The 14490-nt window shown below is 64.5% G+C and overlaps 1 protein-coding gene and 1 pseudogene across 1 annotated transcript; one reads left to right on the top strand and one right to left on the bottom strand.

Annotated features, from left to right (window-relative positions):
• The first annotated feature begins 172 nt into the window (after positions 1-172).
• Positions 173-5175, top strand: C21H20orf204 (chromosome 21 C20orf204 homolog). Its single transcript, XM_038166295.2, has 5 exons — positions 173-296; positions 3039-3173; positions 3263-3325; positions 3438-3590; positions 4176-5175. The coding sequence occupies exons 1-5, from the start codon at positions 294-296 to the stop codon at positions 4305-4307; spliced, it is 486 nt and encodes a 161-aa protein (XP_038022223.2). The 5' UTR covers positions 173-293; the 3' UTR covers positions 4308-5175.
• A 4919-nt stretch (positions 5176-10094) lies between these two features.
• Positions 10095-12478, bottom strand: LOC101795559 (ammonium transporter Rh type A pseudogene; annotated as a pseudogene).
• Between the last annotated feature and the right edge of the window lie 2012 nt (positions 12479-14490).

Raw genomic sequence — 14490 nt, 5'->3', positions numbered from 1 at the left:
AGCTCCTCGCTCCTTTCCTTTCCCCGGCTTCTCCGCTCGCCCAGCGCCTCCTGCTCGTCCCAGGGCTGCCGGGGGGCTCCATCCTGCGGGGCTGGGGGCTTCATCCTGCAGGGATACAGCCGGGGCTGGGCCCAGAGGTGCCCCCCCCGCTGTATGGGGCCGGGCCCGTCCCCTCCCACCACGGCCCCGCGCGTGGAGCCAAGTTCAAACCGCGAGCCCCAGCGCGGCGGCGGCGGAGCGGGACGCGGAGGGGGGCCAGGCTGTGGGGGCCCCCCCGGTGCCTGCGGGGCTCCATGGTGAGTGGGCTGGGGCTGGGGGGAGATGGTCCTAAGCCCCCTTAAAGGGTTGGGGTTGGGGTTGGGGGGGAGCTGTGGGGATTGGGGTAGGTTTGGGTCTTGGGTTGGGATGGGGTTTGGGAGCTGTCGGGACGCATTTGGTGTTGGTCTGTCCAGAACGGGGCTCGGAGCAGTGGGGTTAGGGATTAGGATGGGGCTGGTCCGGCCCTAAAGGGGCTCAGAGAGGGTCAGGATGGGAGTAGGGTCAGGGTAGGAGCTGGAGCTGGTGGGGATGGAGGTCAGAGCTGGTGGGGAAGGGGCTGGTCTGGCCGGGAGGGCGTGGAAGTGCTCGGGAGGGCTGGGCGGGGGCTTGGACGTGGGGACGGACGCGTGGCTGGTCCCAAAAGTGTCACCGGTCCCGAGGTGCAGGGTGGCTGCTCTGCAGGCATGGGGTGGTGGCAGGACCCCTTTGGAGAGGAAGGTTTTAGGGGACAGGGATGGGGACAGCCTGGCCAGGACGACCTGGGGACCCCAGCGCCTTGGAACGGGGGTGGCCGAGCCTCGCGCGGTGCCACCGGGAGCTGCTCTATCACTGGAGGTGATTTCCCTTATCTGCCGGTGTTTGCAGGAGGATTAGAGCCGGGGAAGGGATTAGCTTTCCTTGCCAGGTGGCTGCAGCCCCGTGGCCGTGCTCCCCAGCTCCTTTTTCCCCTGCCAGCCCCAGGGGATGAACCCGATCCCAACCCCAGTGCAGCCAGCGCCGTGCCCAACCCGGCCCTCCTGCTGCGGGCACGGGGGAGAGGGGATTTGGGGTGACCCCAAATCAGCAGCACACCTCGTTTTCCCCCATCCTGGGACCTTCCCCCATCCTGCAGGAGGGGAGCAGAGCACAGATTTGGGTTCCTGGGCTTTATCTCCCCTTTATCTCCGCTCCCCCTGCTCTTTATGGGGGCGGTGGAAGCGCCCGTGGCACCCTCCTGCCTCCTGCCCCGGTGCCTCTCCGAGCTTTTCAGCTGCTCGCTGAGCTTCCTCCCGTGCTGGGGGCTGAGATCCCGGTGCCATCAGCTGCCTGGAAATGCTGCAGAGGGTGTGCTTGCTCCTGGAATTCGCTCCCAGTTGTTCAACAAAGCGCTGCGGGGAACTCGGCTTCCCTGGCTCGGTGCTCCGGGCAAAGCTGCGCGGCCACGGGCTTCCCGAGAGCAACCCTTAGACTTTGGACGGGGTGTCCCCTTCTCCTTTGTGTCCCCGAGGAGTTCTGTGCTGAATCACCCCTTGGCCAACTTTGCTTTTGCTCTTCCCCTGCCCGTCCTAGCCCAGGGGATGGAGCCCAGCACTGGAATCCTGCGAGGTGGGCACGGGTTGGGAGCTCTGGAGGACTCCCAGTGGGATTTGCACCGCTTGCACGGGGATTTGGTTGCATCCCTGTGCCTGTGCCCGCTCCGGGGTGATGCCCCCAGGTTCACAGCCTGGCATGGTGCTGGGTTTGCTGCAGGGCGTTGAGCTCCTCATCCTGCTGAGCCTCAGGAGCAGGAGGGTGGGGAGAGGTTTCCTCGCCCTTTGGAGCCAGGACCAGCCTTTAATCGAGCAGGGAGCAGGCGCAGGTTTTGCAAACAAACCCCCAGGCTCCCACCACGGGGCAGGACGGGTGGCATCTGCCTGGCCTTGGGGACCGTCTGGTGCTCCTGAGCCAAAAGACAAGGCTGAGAGCCAGATATTTGGGGATGGCAACAAACCCACCCAGGTGTGAGCTGTGATTTGGGGCAGGGAGCTCAGAGATCCAGAAAGGAGAAGAGGGAGCAAAGCCCTAACCCAGAGATAAAATCCCTCCCGTGGAAGCTGTGAAATCAGCAGCCACCAGCCCTTGCCACCAGCTTTTTCCTTCCCGTGCGCACTCTGGTTGCGCACAGCAGCTGCTTTTGGAGGGTGCTGAGCTGCTTTTTGCCTGCCCAGACCTGATGCTTGGAGTTGTGGGGGGGGGAAAGCTGGAGGGAGTTGGACTTCCACAGTCAACAGGAGCGGATAGAAACGCCCGGTGCCAGCCTGGAGCCCAGCACCGTGCCATCTCCCAGCGGTGTGCCGGGGAGGAGAGCTGCTGGGCTTCTTTCCCGGCAGCTGCAGCGTGCGTGGGGCTTCCCATCCTCTTCCCATCCTCACCCCGCTGCTGGGTGCTCAAATATCCCCGGTCCCGGTCACCTGAGGCTGCTCTGGCTCCTCTCCAAAGCGCCTGAACTCAGCCCTCGGAGAGGGTCCGGGCACCCCCGCCCAGTGCTGCCAAGCTCGGATGTCAGCTTTGGGGTTTTCCCTGCTCTGTTGGGGCTGCCGGGAAGCTTTGGGGTTGGGAGGCTGTGGGGCCATGTGGGGGCTTGGAGAAAAGCTGAGCGGCTGTCCCGGGGCCGCGTCCTTGCCTTGGGGTTTGTGGAATTGCAGGGGGCACCTTCCCAAAGGGGACCTGGAGCTTGGAGAAGGTTGGGGAAGCGGGAGGCTGTGTGCCCCCTGCTCCTCTCCAAAGGGCAGAGCGGGTCTCGGGCAGCTCCCTTTGATCTTTGGTGCTCGACAGCCCGGATTTGGGGAGCTGGGGAGAGCCCTCGGGGTCCCCACTGAGGGGGTGCCACCCCCAGGACCCAGCTGCTCCCCCTCCTGCTGCGTCCCCAGGGGCAGCTCTGCCTGATGCCCGTGGCGAGGAGCTGAAAGCAGATCCCCAACCCTCCCTGCATCCCCCTTTGTGTCCCCCCCCGGCTGACGCTGAGCCCTTTCCCTGCACAGATTCTCCCCAGGGCCCTTTCCTGCGCTGTGCTGCTGCTCCTGCTCCTCGCCGTGCTGGGTCGGGGCAAGAGGTGCAGCATCGCCAGGATCCTGCGGCAGTACCGCGCCGTCATCTTCCACGAGATCCAGAACCTGGTGAGCAAGAAGGGTGCTGGCGGGCTGCTTTAGGCTGCCCCACGCTCTCCTTGCTTTCTTTCCCTCGTTATTTTATTTTATTTCTGCAGAAAAACCTGAGTGGCTCGGCGGAGAGGAGCAGCCGGGCAGGGCTGGCTTGCCGCTCGGACAAGGTGAGCACCCGGGGCTGGGGATTTTGCGCAACCTGAGCCCCCCCAAGGAGCTGTCGAGCCCTTTCCCCGCTCGGGGCTGCTCTCCTCTTTCTCTTTTTTTCCCCCCCCGAAGGACCAGAAGATCCTGCTGGCCATCTACAACATCAGCATGTCCCTGCGGGACGTGGCGGGCGGCACCCTGCGTGGCCCCGAGGAGGTGGCGGTGTGGAAGGTGGCCAGGAACACCGAGTTCGTGCTGAGGGAGAACTGCAGGAGAATCGGCAAGGTGGGAGCCCTGCCCCTTCCCAGTCTATCCCAGTAGCTCCCAGTTTCCTGGCCGTGCGCTGGGAGTCGTGGCAAGAGTCCTGGGCCAGAACTGGGATTTATCCCCACGGCACCAGTCTGGGTATCCCCAGGGCTCCGCTGGGGAATTGCTGGGGAAACCCCAGCCTGGAGGCTCTCCTGCCCAGCCAACTCATTAACCGGGCAACTCATTAACTAATTAAGCAGCGGGGAAGCCCCTGGGGTGGCACAGTGCGACTGGGGGCATCTCCCTGCCATGGTGGGGAAACCACCTGGGGTTAACCCTTCCTGGCTGCGGGCTGGGGGGGCTGGAAAACCACTTCTGCCCCACACGTGGACGTGCCATGGGGTGTCCGGGGTGGGTGCTGCAGGCTGGGGGGGGGTCCCCAAATCTCCTGCAGCCCCGGGGACCCCACCTGTCCGTGGGGCACCTCCTTGCTGTGGGTGGTTTGGGGTCCCCGATGCGCACGGGGTCTGCGCCCTCCCCTGGGGCTCAGCATTTTTGGGGTTTTGGGGGGGTGGCTGCCTGCTGGGGCTATTTCTCACCCCTTTGGCACCCCGACAGCAGAGCCCACCCCGCGCCCCGGTGCAGCCCCGCGGGAGGAGGAAGCAGCTGAAGGAGATCTCCAGGAGGGCGCAGCGGCTGGCGACGTGCTGGGAGAAGCTCTACGCCCTGCACGGCCCCCCCCGGGGCTCCTAGGGGTCCCCTCACCTCCTCCCCGCTCTGCTTTCGTGCCTGACGCCGCCTGGTTTTTGGGACCTGGGGGAAATTCAACCCCGAAGTCAGCCAAAGAGGTACCAGGGGGTGCCCGGATTTAATTCATCCTCTTGTTTCGAGTGGGACCCCCGGGACTGGCCCCGGTGCACGGGGTGGGTGCCGGAGGGGGGCTGCAGCCCCGAGCTGGACGGCCCCGAGCTGGGGGAAGAAGAAGGGGAAGCCCAGAAAAAAAAAGAAGAGAGAGACCCTGATTTCTGTGATGCTCCTGCCCCTGCATCACCTGCTGCTTTTTTTTTTGGGGGGGGGGACAATGGCTGGTTTTTTGGGACCGAAAAAGGACAAACTGGGCCATGGGGCTGAGGTTTCTGCTGGCACTGGACTTTTACGCACCCATCGGTGCCCGTAGGGTGCCTGTAGGGTGCCGGGGTGAGCCCCTGCCCCGAAAACACTGAAACCCCCCCCCCAGGACTGCTCAGAGCCTCGCTGCAGCTCTGGCTGCTCGGAGCTGGGGGGGGGGGGGAGCCAAAAATAAATCCCCTCCTTCCCTCGCAGCCTCCTTGGCTGCTTTCTCTGCTGCCTTGCCTTGTGTGTGGGGGGCTCACAGTGCTCCTGGGGACCTTTTGGGGTCCCATCCTGCCCCCCCCCCCCTTTTCTCGGTGGGGGCGCACGGGATCGGTGCTGTGCGCCCTGCCTCAGTTTCCCCATCCCCGCTCCCGGCTGCGGCGCGGACACGAGGTGGCAGCAGCGGGCTGCGGGTCGCGGCCCTAAAAAACATTTCCCGGCCCCAAAAACATTCCCCGGCCCCAAAACACTTTGGGTCCCCCCCCCCTTTGTGTCCCCCCCCCCACCGGGGCTGCGGGTGGCCCGGCCGGGGGGGGTCCCCTCCGTGCGCACGGCAGGGGCTGGGGGCGCTTTGCTGGGGGCTTCGCGGGGGCTGCGGGCGGTTCTGTGCCGCGGGGGGAGGAAAATTGGGGAGAGAAAAGGGGATTTGGGGGCTGTGCCCCCCCACCCTGCCTCTGGGGTTGGAGCTGGAGCCGGGGGGCTGCGTGGCTGGGGGGTGGGAGAGGGGTCCCTGGGCACGCTGCTGGCCCCGGTTTAATGGGAAGGGAGCAGGATTTTTGCTTTGGGGGCACAAATTGGGCCTTGCTTTTTTGGGGGGGGGGGGGTGGCACTGGGTGGGGAGCAGGATCCGGCCCTGGGAGATGCTGTCCCAGCCTGGCAGGAGCCAGGGGGACGCCAAGCCCTGCTTGTCCCCCGGTGCCACGCTCCTCCCCAGCCCGCTGCTGGCCTGGGCCCCTTCCTCCCAGCCCCATCCTCCTCCTCCTCCTCGGGTGGTCCCAGGGGGGGCTCGGGGATGGGACTCCCGCAGAGCCCCCCAGCTCGCTGCGCCCAGGCCCTGCCTTGTTTTGCTCGTGCCCTTTTTGCTGCCTCCCTGGGCGGCTTTGCGCTGGGATTTTCTTTTTTTTTTTTTATTTTTTATTTTTTTTTCCCCTCTTATTCCCCCCCCTTCCTTGTTTTCCTAAACAAAAGATCAAATGCGGACAGTGGTTTTAATCAGGTTGAAGAGAGGAAAGAGAATAAATAACGATAATAATTAAAAATAAAAACAACCAACACAACCCAACCGCCCCCACGCGTAACGACACCCCGCCAAACCTCCCAAAATAACCCTGCGCCCCCTGCTCCGCATGGGTGCCCACCAGCGTGACGCAGACCCCCCGAACGAGCAATTTTCCTGTTTTTTTCTTCCTTTTTTTTTTTTTTTTTTGGATGATGGGTTGCAGCCGGGGCTGGGACCACTTTTTTTTTCTCCCCAAGGATGGGGTTGGGGGTCCCGCTGGGGGCGTTGCTGCCGCCCTGGCTGTGCTGTGCAAACAGGACCACGTCTTGGGTGATTCACTGCCATTTTTGCATCAAGGCTGGAGCAAAGGGACCCCCCCTGAGCTCTCAGCACATTCCCAGATAAAACAGAGCCGTAACCAGCCCCTTTCCTAGCAGCGAGGAGCTGGAAATCACCCCCGGGGGTACCCAAACCCTGCTGCAGGGGATGGGTGCAGCTGCTCCGGCTGCTTCTGCAGGCTGGGAAAAGGGATTTATGCCCGGTGCTGGTGGTTTTGGAGCGTTTTCCTGGTTTTGGGTGGTGGCAGGAGGTGAGCGGTGGTGCCTCTGGCCGTGGCAGCACACGCAGGGGGTGTTTGGGGTGTTTGTGAGCTTGCCGCGCTCTCCGGTGGCTGGGGGGGGGGGGAGCCCGGTGCGGCGGCAGGAATGAGTGCATGGAAAGGAAGGAAAAGAGTGAAGGAAGAGGCTAAAGGGAGGGAGGGGAAAAGCGAGGTCGAAGCTTCGGTGGAATCACAGCAAAACAGCCGGAAAAAGGAAACGGGCCTGAAAAGTCAAATAAAAATAGCAGCGAGGCAAACCCAAGTGTGCAGCACATGGGAGTGAGCGCATTTCCTTCGAGGGCAGCGCCACACGCTCCCGGCTGCTCCGGGGGGGCTGCTCTGATGTGGCTCCAGCAGCCGCCACCGAGCTGCCTCCCTCCTTTCCTCCTTCCCTCCCTCCTTCCCTCTTTCCCTCCGGCCTCCGCGGCCGCCCCGCGCGGTGCCAGGCGCTGGGCATCCCGTGGGCACCTCTCCAGCTCCCGCCTCGCTCCGGGCAGGCGGGCGCACGGCGAGGAGCCCGGAGCACATCCCCACAGCCCCCTCCCCGAGATTTGGGATGCAAGAATAGGGTGCTGCACCCCACTTTTGGGGGGCTGCGCCTCGTGCCGTGCGTGTTTTGCTGCGTCCTCGCACGCGCGTGCCACGCTCCCGCCCGCCGTGCCGCAGGTGTGTGCGTGCCCGGGGGCTGCCGGCTCTGATCGCCTTGCCAGATGCGTCCGACCGCCCCACAAACAGCGCGGCCACGGCTTCCTCCCCTCGCCTCTTGTTTTGCAATCAGAGCCCGGGGATCGGGGTCAGGGCGCGGGGACAGGGTGCTCCTCGAGCCCGGAGCGCAGCGCGCTGCAGCACGGAGCTGGCCGCGGGCTGAGCTGGGAGAGGGGAAAAAAATAAAAATTAAAAAAAAAAAAACACAGAAAAAAACACACAAAAAACAGCATCACCCAGGACAAGGGGAAAAAACAAACCAGCATCCCCCAGGATGGTGGCTGTTGTGCTCCTGTGGAGCCGATGAGGGGGGCGCTTTTCGCCCCTGCCCCTTCGCAGTGCCACGTCCCACCGAAACGCGGCTGTCCCTGGGATGGAGCAGAGCTCTCCTCGTCCTAGCACCAGCAGCCACCTCGCTGGCGATCGGGAAACCCGCGCCCTGCTTTGGTCCTCGTCTGCGTTATGACCCAATCTGGGGCTTGGGGGGGGGTCGAGGCTGGGGGGTGCTGGCCCCTCGCAGCCCCCCGAGCGCGGGCACAGAGCGAGCGCTGGGGGCACTGGCACACGCAGGCTGTGTCTGAGTGAGAAGAAGAGCGTTTTGTTCTCTCCCATCTCCCTGCAGCATCGTAAAGCTGTTGAAAGCCCAGATTTACGGTGTGATAAACGCTAGGGGCTCTGGTTAATATTTTACTGCTCCATCCTTTGGAGAGCGGCTGTTTTGGAGGAGCAGGGAGAGCTGGGCTCGGGGCGGCACACCCAGCGGCATCTCTGCCCGGCTCCAGCTGGAGGACAGCCGGTCCCGGGGGACGGGGACAGTTGGGAATGGGGCCGCACGGAGCCGTGCCACGGCCCAGGTGGGTCCTGGCTCCCCCGGCCATGAGGTGCCAGGATCCTGAGCCCAGGTCCTGCACGGAGGCTGCGGGCTGGAGGTGCGGGACGCGCGGTGCTGTGACAAGCAGAGCCCGGCGAGCCCTCGAGGGAGCAGCGTGCTGGAAACACTGACAAATATCACCGGGGTCCCACAGCGGGGAAGGGCAGCTCCCCCCCCCCTCCAAAGCCCAGCTTCCCAGCCTCTTGCTGGTTTCGGAGGCATCTGCCGACCAGATTGTGCCACTGCGTGCCCGTGCGAGGACGTGCCACCAAGCAGCGGGGTGTGCCCGGGCCCAGCTCCGGATGCTCCCCTCCCCGTGCCCCCCAGCCCGTGGCCCCACTGCCAGCTCCCCGGCACGCTGCTACAGCCCCATGGGTGCCGGGGCCGTGCTGGTGGAGCAGCGCCCGCGGTGCTGGGTGGCTCTGCAGGAGGCTGAATCCTCGCAGGGAAGGGTTGGGTGACGCTGGGAAGTGGCTCAGGGCTGGGGGCATCCTGGGGGGAGCCTTGGCGAGGGGCCTGGGTGGCCCAAAGCACGCGAAACCCTGAGTATGGAGAGGAGAAGGGGGGCTCTGCACCACCGTGCACGCATGGGAGAGGGGTCTGCAGCCTCGGGGCCGGGTGTGCATGCGCACAGCTCCGTGTGCCGGCACGATTCCTCCCCGTGGCAGCTCCCCGAGGGTGCCTGCACCCTCCTCCCTGCCCCGATGGAGCCGGAGCCACGCGGTGCAGCCAGCAGGCCCCAGCACGAGGGGAAGAGAGCAGCACCAGCATGCCGGGCTCAGCGGGAGCCCTGTCTCACCCCAAAACAAGCAGCAGCCCACCCCGGGCCCCCGTGGCACCGCAGCTCCGCGGGACGGCGCTGGCTCCGGCGGCTCTCGACGCCCAGCGGGAGCTGGATGGGGGGCGAGGGGCCCGGTTGCCCCCTGCTCCCCTCCGTGCCCTCGCCACGGACACCTCCACGGGGCCAGCGATGCCGGTGGGATGCCGGTGGGATGCCGTGGTTGGGCTCGGGGCCTCGCTGCCTCCCGCCGCCCCCCGGCCCCGCTGCTCGGCCCGCGGCACCCTCCGCCGGGGCCCATTGTTCTGCCGCGCCGGGCTGCGGGGCAGGATTCCTTTGTCAGAGCTGAACAATATTTTATTCTAACAATTAACCAAACACGCCCGGGCTCCCGAGCCTGTTTGTGATTATTGGAGGACGAATTCCCCAGCCTCGCTCTTGGTGTCGGCTCCGCCTGGGGCCGCGCCAGGCAGAGGGGATCCAGCCCCGCCGAGCCCGGCTCCGTGCGCAGGGCCACCGTGCCCACAGCCCCCATCCCTGCAGCGGGTGGCGGGGGGCTTTTTGCCCCCCTTGGCCCTCTCAGGAGCCCCTGAGCATCTCCAGCGTTGTCTTTGTGGCAGCGGAGCAGAGGCGCGGTGACTCACGGAGCCGGGGGGCTCTGAATCACGGCGCTCTCCGGGCAGGATGTGGCCCCACGCTCGCGGCTTGGTGCCTGTGAGCCTCTGGTTTTGTCCTCAGTGGGGTGGCAGCAGCTCGTTCCCTGCCACGTGGGACGGGGCTGCTGCTTTTCCTCGGGGTCCCCAAGCTCCTCTGGCCCCCTCGCTGCCTTCCTGCTCTCCCAGTCCTGGTTTTGGGGCAGGGAACGGTGCTGTGGGGTGCGGGTGCTCCGTGCGTCCTGGCTCTCTGAGCCCCTCTCCATGCTCAGGCCTCATTGTGGTGAAAAAGGGAGGTTTCTGCAGCAGTTCGCCACGTAGTCCTGGCAGAGGTTAGATTGTCCAGTGCAGCACAGGTGATAAAATCTCTTACAAAATCCCTTGCTTGTGGTCATTTCCTCTCCACCCCGTTGCTGTTCCCAGCCAGGAGCGAGGCGGTGGAGGAGCCCGAGGCAGCAGGGGGATGTTTGCCATCCCAGGCCAGCACCCAGGGGTGAGCCATCCGGGGAGATAAACCCTGAGAATGTTTTTTCCATGGCTGTGGAGACGGATGGTCAGCTCCTGGGGTTTCCAGGCGCAGAGGAAGGGAGCTGCAGCCTCGGGGTGGGAGGATGTTGAAGGGGCGCACGCTGCAGCACTGCCTTGGCGCTGAGTGTTTGGCACGAGAGGGCTCCGGGTGCCTAAACCTGCTCCTTCAGGGCCACCTCCTCGGCTGTGTCCCCCATCCCTGGGCTCTCAGCCTGCTCCTGGATCCTGAAATTCAGTGAATCCTCGAAGCACAGCGGCTCGGGCGGTGGGGCCAGGCAGGGCAGGCGCAGCACGGCACCGGTGAGCATCCCGCTGAGCAGCGAGCCTCCAAGGGCCACAGCCAGCCCTGCCACTTGCCACAGCGCCTGCCTGCCACCACCACAACCCCACAGATCCCCCGCCACCCCGCTGCCATCAGCGTGGGACAGCTGGCACCTCTTGGTGTCCTTGGAGGCCACCAGGACGGCCACGGCGCTCGCCACCGCGCCGAGGATGCCCGGCAAGCCGTGGAGGTTGTGGATGCCGCACTGGTCATGCAGCGCCAGCCTCCTCGCCAGGAATGGGGTGAGAAATCGGAAACCGAGCAGGCAGACGAGTGAGGAGAGGCTGCCCAGGGCCAGGGAGGCCGCCGGTGTGATGGGCACATCGGCCAGAGCACCGATGGCCACCCCTCCGGCCAGGCTGCCGTTCTGCAGGTGGCCCAGGCTGAGCTTGCCGCCGCTCTCCAGCAGGCTGGAGGCCACCACGGTGGTGACAGCGCCGGCGCTGAGGGCTAGGAAAGTGTTCAGGATGGCTCGGTGCTGGGCATCGCCCGGTTGGCACGGGGCGGCCACGAAGCTGGGCCAGAAAACCCAGAGGATGAGCGTCCCCACCAAGGCCAGGAGGTCGGATCGGGGCGTCGGGGTCTCCTTGGGATGCGCCGGCCGCCTCTCCGTCCCAAACAGAGCCTTGGAGACGCCGAGGCCGAAATAGCAGGCGAAGACGTGGATGGTGATGGTGCCCCCCACATCGCGGACGCCCAGCTGGGTGACGACGAGCCACTCGCTCGCGAGGTAGACGGGGACCTCGCAGAAAGCCACGGCGAGGAGCTGGCAGGGGCTCGTCCTGCCCAGGACGGCCCCGACCGAGATGAGGACGGTGACGGCGGCGAATTCGGCGGCGAGGACGTTGTGGAGGCCCAGGCGGAGCCGGCCGTGGCGCACGCCCTGCAGCAGCAGCGCCCACTGTGTGGAGACGTTGAGCAGGAGGAAATTGTGGGCGAGGGCGCTGAGCCCGTAGCGGGGCAGGAAGGCCAGCAGGAGCCCCAGCCCCACCGCCAGCATCACCTGGATGTCCTGGAAGAGGGGGAAGAGGCCGGGGAGCTGCTCAACAGCCTGGGTGCCATCCTCATCCTGCGTGGCCGCGGCCGAGGGCTCGTCGTAGGTGGCGAAGAGGGCGAAGAAGAGCAGCAGGGCGCCCTGGAAGAGCCCCAGGGAGAGGGGCAGGAGGCGGCGGGCGCTGGCGGGGGGCGGCGTGGCCATCCTCGGATGTGGCAGGAGGGGACGGTGACCGCGGTGCCGCGGTGCAGGGGGTGGCACAGGAGGGGACGGTGACCACGGGGCAGGGGACGGCAGCCCGGCCGCGCCGGGAGAGCTCACGGGGTGAGCCGTGCTCTGCTGCTATCTCAGGGATTTTATGGCCACGGTTAATTTTTAACCGAGGATGGGGGCTGCTGTGCCGCAAGAAGAGACTTTTATTCCCCCCCCTTCTCTCCTCCTTCAAAGCAATGCTCAGACATCGCCCGTGCGCTCTTGCTTGGCCACCATAAAAAGCGGGCGCGAGGCTTTTAGGATTTTGAAAAGAGAGAGAAAAAGAGGAAAAATCTGCTGGGGGGTGGCGGAGGAGCCCGCGGGGCCGACAGCACTGCTGGAAATGAGGGGGGCACCGCGGCGTGCGCCCGCTTCCCCCCCTCTCCAGCCCCTGCGCCCACAACGGGACCTCTCCAAACCCCAAAGCCGTGGCTCGGAGCTGTGCAGAGCCCCCGGGGCCGGGGCTGGGGAGGGTCCCACGGGTGCTCGGTGCCACAGGAGGGGTGGGGGCCCACGCGGGCGCGCTGCAGGAGGCGGCTGAGCTCTGCCAAGGCTCCCGCGCTGCCTCCGGCCGGCCGGGGACGGCTCCCGGCCCATCGCAACCCAAAGCAGCGCCATGCGTGGCTTGGGGATGATGTGCGCTCTGCTCGGCAACTGCCCGGCCTCCGCAAAGCCCCATAAAGCTCCGAAATCAGGCCGAAAAGATCATTTTCTCACAGGTTTGTGTTGGCTTGAATGGCTGGAAATTCATTAACAATTAGCGCGCGAGAAAAACAAAGCCCAGAGCAGCCAAGCAGCTACCCCGAAGTTTCTGGGTTGCTGTTTAATGTGACATTTTGCCAGTGAATGTCTGGAAAAAAAATATGAGAACCACAAGAACAAAAGGCAGAAGGGTTGGTAAATATTTGTTCCAGAGAGAAGATATTTTTGTGCTGTCCCTGATCTCAACACCCCTGCCGCGGGCGCTGGCTCCACGCCGCTCTTCGTCATTGTTACTGGAGGATGAGGCAGGCGAGGGCGCAAAATGGGAAACAATTGTTGAATAATCTGCGCGAGAGCTCCTTTGCCAAACCCTCCCCTGCCATTTTTCAACAGCAAGATGCTGGAAATCAGGGCAACGTATAGGAGGAGGAGGTGCTTTGAAGGAAGCGCCGCCGGGCCTTGCGATGGGGTTGCATCGTGCCGAGCCGCCTCTCTCCATAAAGAGGGGCAAAGAAAAATCCCAAAGGTTTTTTTTTTTTTGGGGTGGGACCTGGGGATGCTTCATCAAGCAGAGGCCTCCGTGCTTGTCCCTGCCATGTGGGCAGAGCAGGAGAATGCCACCACGGGGACCCCAGGGACACACGGGGTTGGGGTCCCCGTTGGGCTCGCTCTGGTGTCCCCAAGTGCCAGTTGGGGACGCGGTGGGGCCGGGGAGCACAGCGGGATGCTCTCGCCCACCTCCCCCCCAGCAAACATGGGCTGAGCTCCCACCCCCAGCCCCATCCTGCGCTGGTGGTCCACAGGGGATGCCTTATCCTCCCCCACCCCCTGCTGATGCAAAAAGGGGAAAGAAAGGCAATTTCAGCACTGCTGACCCCATTGCATTACATCCCGGGTGTGTGCCGTACCCATCGCATGCCACATCAGCCCTCCAGCGGGATTTTTCAATGGGATGGCTCGACACAGAGAAAAGCTCGACCCAGAGAAAAGCTCGTTAGCTCCTCATGTTTAAGATAAGTCCTGGTCCCTGGCTCGAGCTGCTGGCCGTGGTGGTGCGGTGGCCTCGGCTCGCTGCTGCCAGCTGCCCCTAACCAGGAACCGTGGGGTTTGGAGTGGGGTTTCCAGTGGAAGCACCTTGGTTCAGGTCTTTTTTTTGGGGGCAGGGCTGAATAAAACGCTGATAGGAAAAGCTGCACAGAAGGAAAATTGGGTTTGAACGGGTATTTAAAAAGGAGAGAGCTGTAAAGGTTTGGGAATCGCAGCAAAGAGCCTTCTGGGAGGGGTGTGCTGCAGGAAGAAAACATCTCCAGAGCATCTTAGTGCTGCCGAAGCACCACGGTGCGTGGAGATGTGGAGAGATTTAAGAGGAAAAGCCCTTCTGGATCCAGCCAGTGCCCGTGGCAAGGTTTGGAGATGCGGGGTTGGCACGGGCGGCTGTGCCGGGTCCATAAACACCGCGTGGGTGCACCTGGGGAACACGGCACGGGGTCAGGCTGCCGGGCTACGTGCCCGGAGCTGGTTGGGGAGGTGACAGCTCCTTATCTCCATCTGCGGCTGATAGGGAACTGCAGGCTCAGCGGGGTGGAGCTGGCAGGCACTGGAGCCGGTGCCCGCCCTGGGGCCGGGGGGTCAGGGTGCGTGCCCTTGGGTGCGTGCCCTTTTCCTCCTGGAAACCTTACCCCGGCGGCGTCTGGGGATTTGGGATGTGCACGTGGGTTCCCAGAGGGGCAAAAACCAAGGGCAGCCACCAACAAGCTCCTTTGCTGAGCCGTTTGGTGCCCCAGCACCTCTGTTGGCAGGCGGGATGTCCTTTTTAGCCTTCCAAAAGCAGATGAGGGCGAAGAGGGCGAAGGACCCCAGCGCAGAGAGCGAGGGACCCCGGCAGGGCGCAGGTTAACGAGTAACCTTTATGGCCCCCATAAAGGAAGGTCAAAGTTCCAGGAGGTCAGCGGGGAAGGCGAAAGTCCCCCTGCCCCACGGCACCCCCGGCCCCGCGGAGCAAAGAGGGGGGGAAATGATTAACTCAGGGGAGCTGGGTGCGCCTGCGGGATGGGGTGGGGAAAGTTGGTCCCTCCAGGAACCCTCCGCGGGCACCGGGGAGTTTTTTTTTTTCTTCGGCACCAAAGGAGCAGGGCCTGGGGACGGAGGAAGCATCTGGAGAGGGCCGGGGCGGCGGGGAGGGGACCATTGAATTCCACCCC

This window comes from Anas platyrhynchos, chromosome 21 (assembly GCF_047663525.1).
Source record: "Anas platyrhynchos isolate ZD024472 breed Pekin duck chromosome 21, IASCAAS_PekinDuck_T2T, whole genome shotgun sequence".
In the NCBI taxonomy this organism is placed as follows: Eukaryota; Metazoa; Chordata; class Aves; order Anseriformes; family Anatidae; genus Anas; species Anas platyrhynchos.
This window is presented reverse-complemented; position numbering and strand designations above follow the sequence as displayed.

Coding starts and splice junctions, on each gene's coding strand:
- C21H20orf204 (XM_038166295.2), top strand. Junction 3,326..3,437: donor TGGCTTGCCGCTCGGACAAG/GTGAGCACCCGG, acceptor CCCCCCCCGAAG/GACCAGAAGATCCTGCTGGC. Junction 3,591..4,175: donor ACTGCAGGAGAATCGGCAAG/GTGGGAGCCCTG, acceptor CCCCGACAGCAG/AGCCCACCCCGCGCCCCGGT.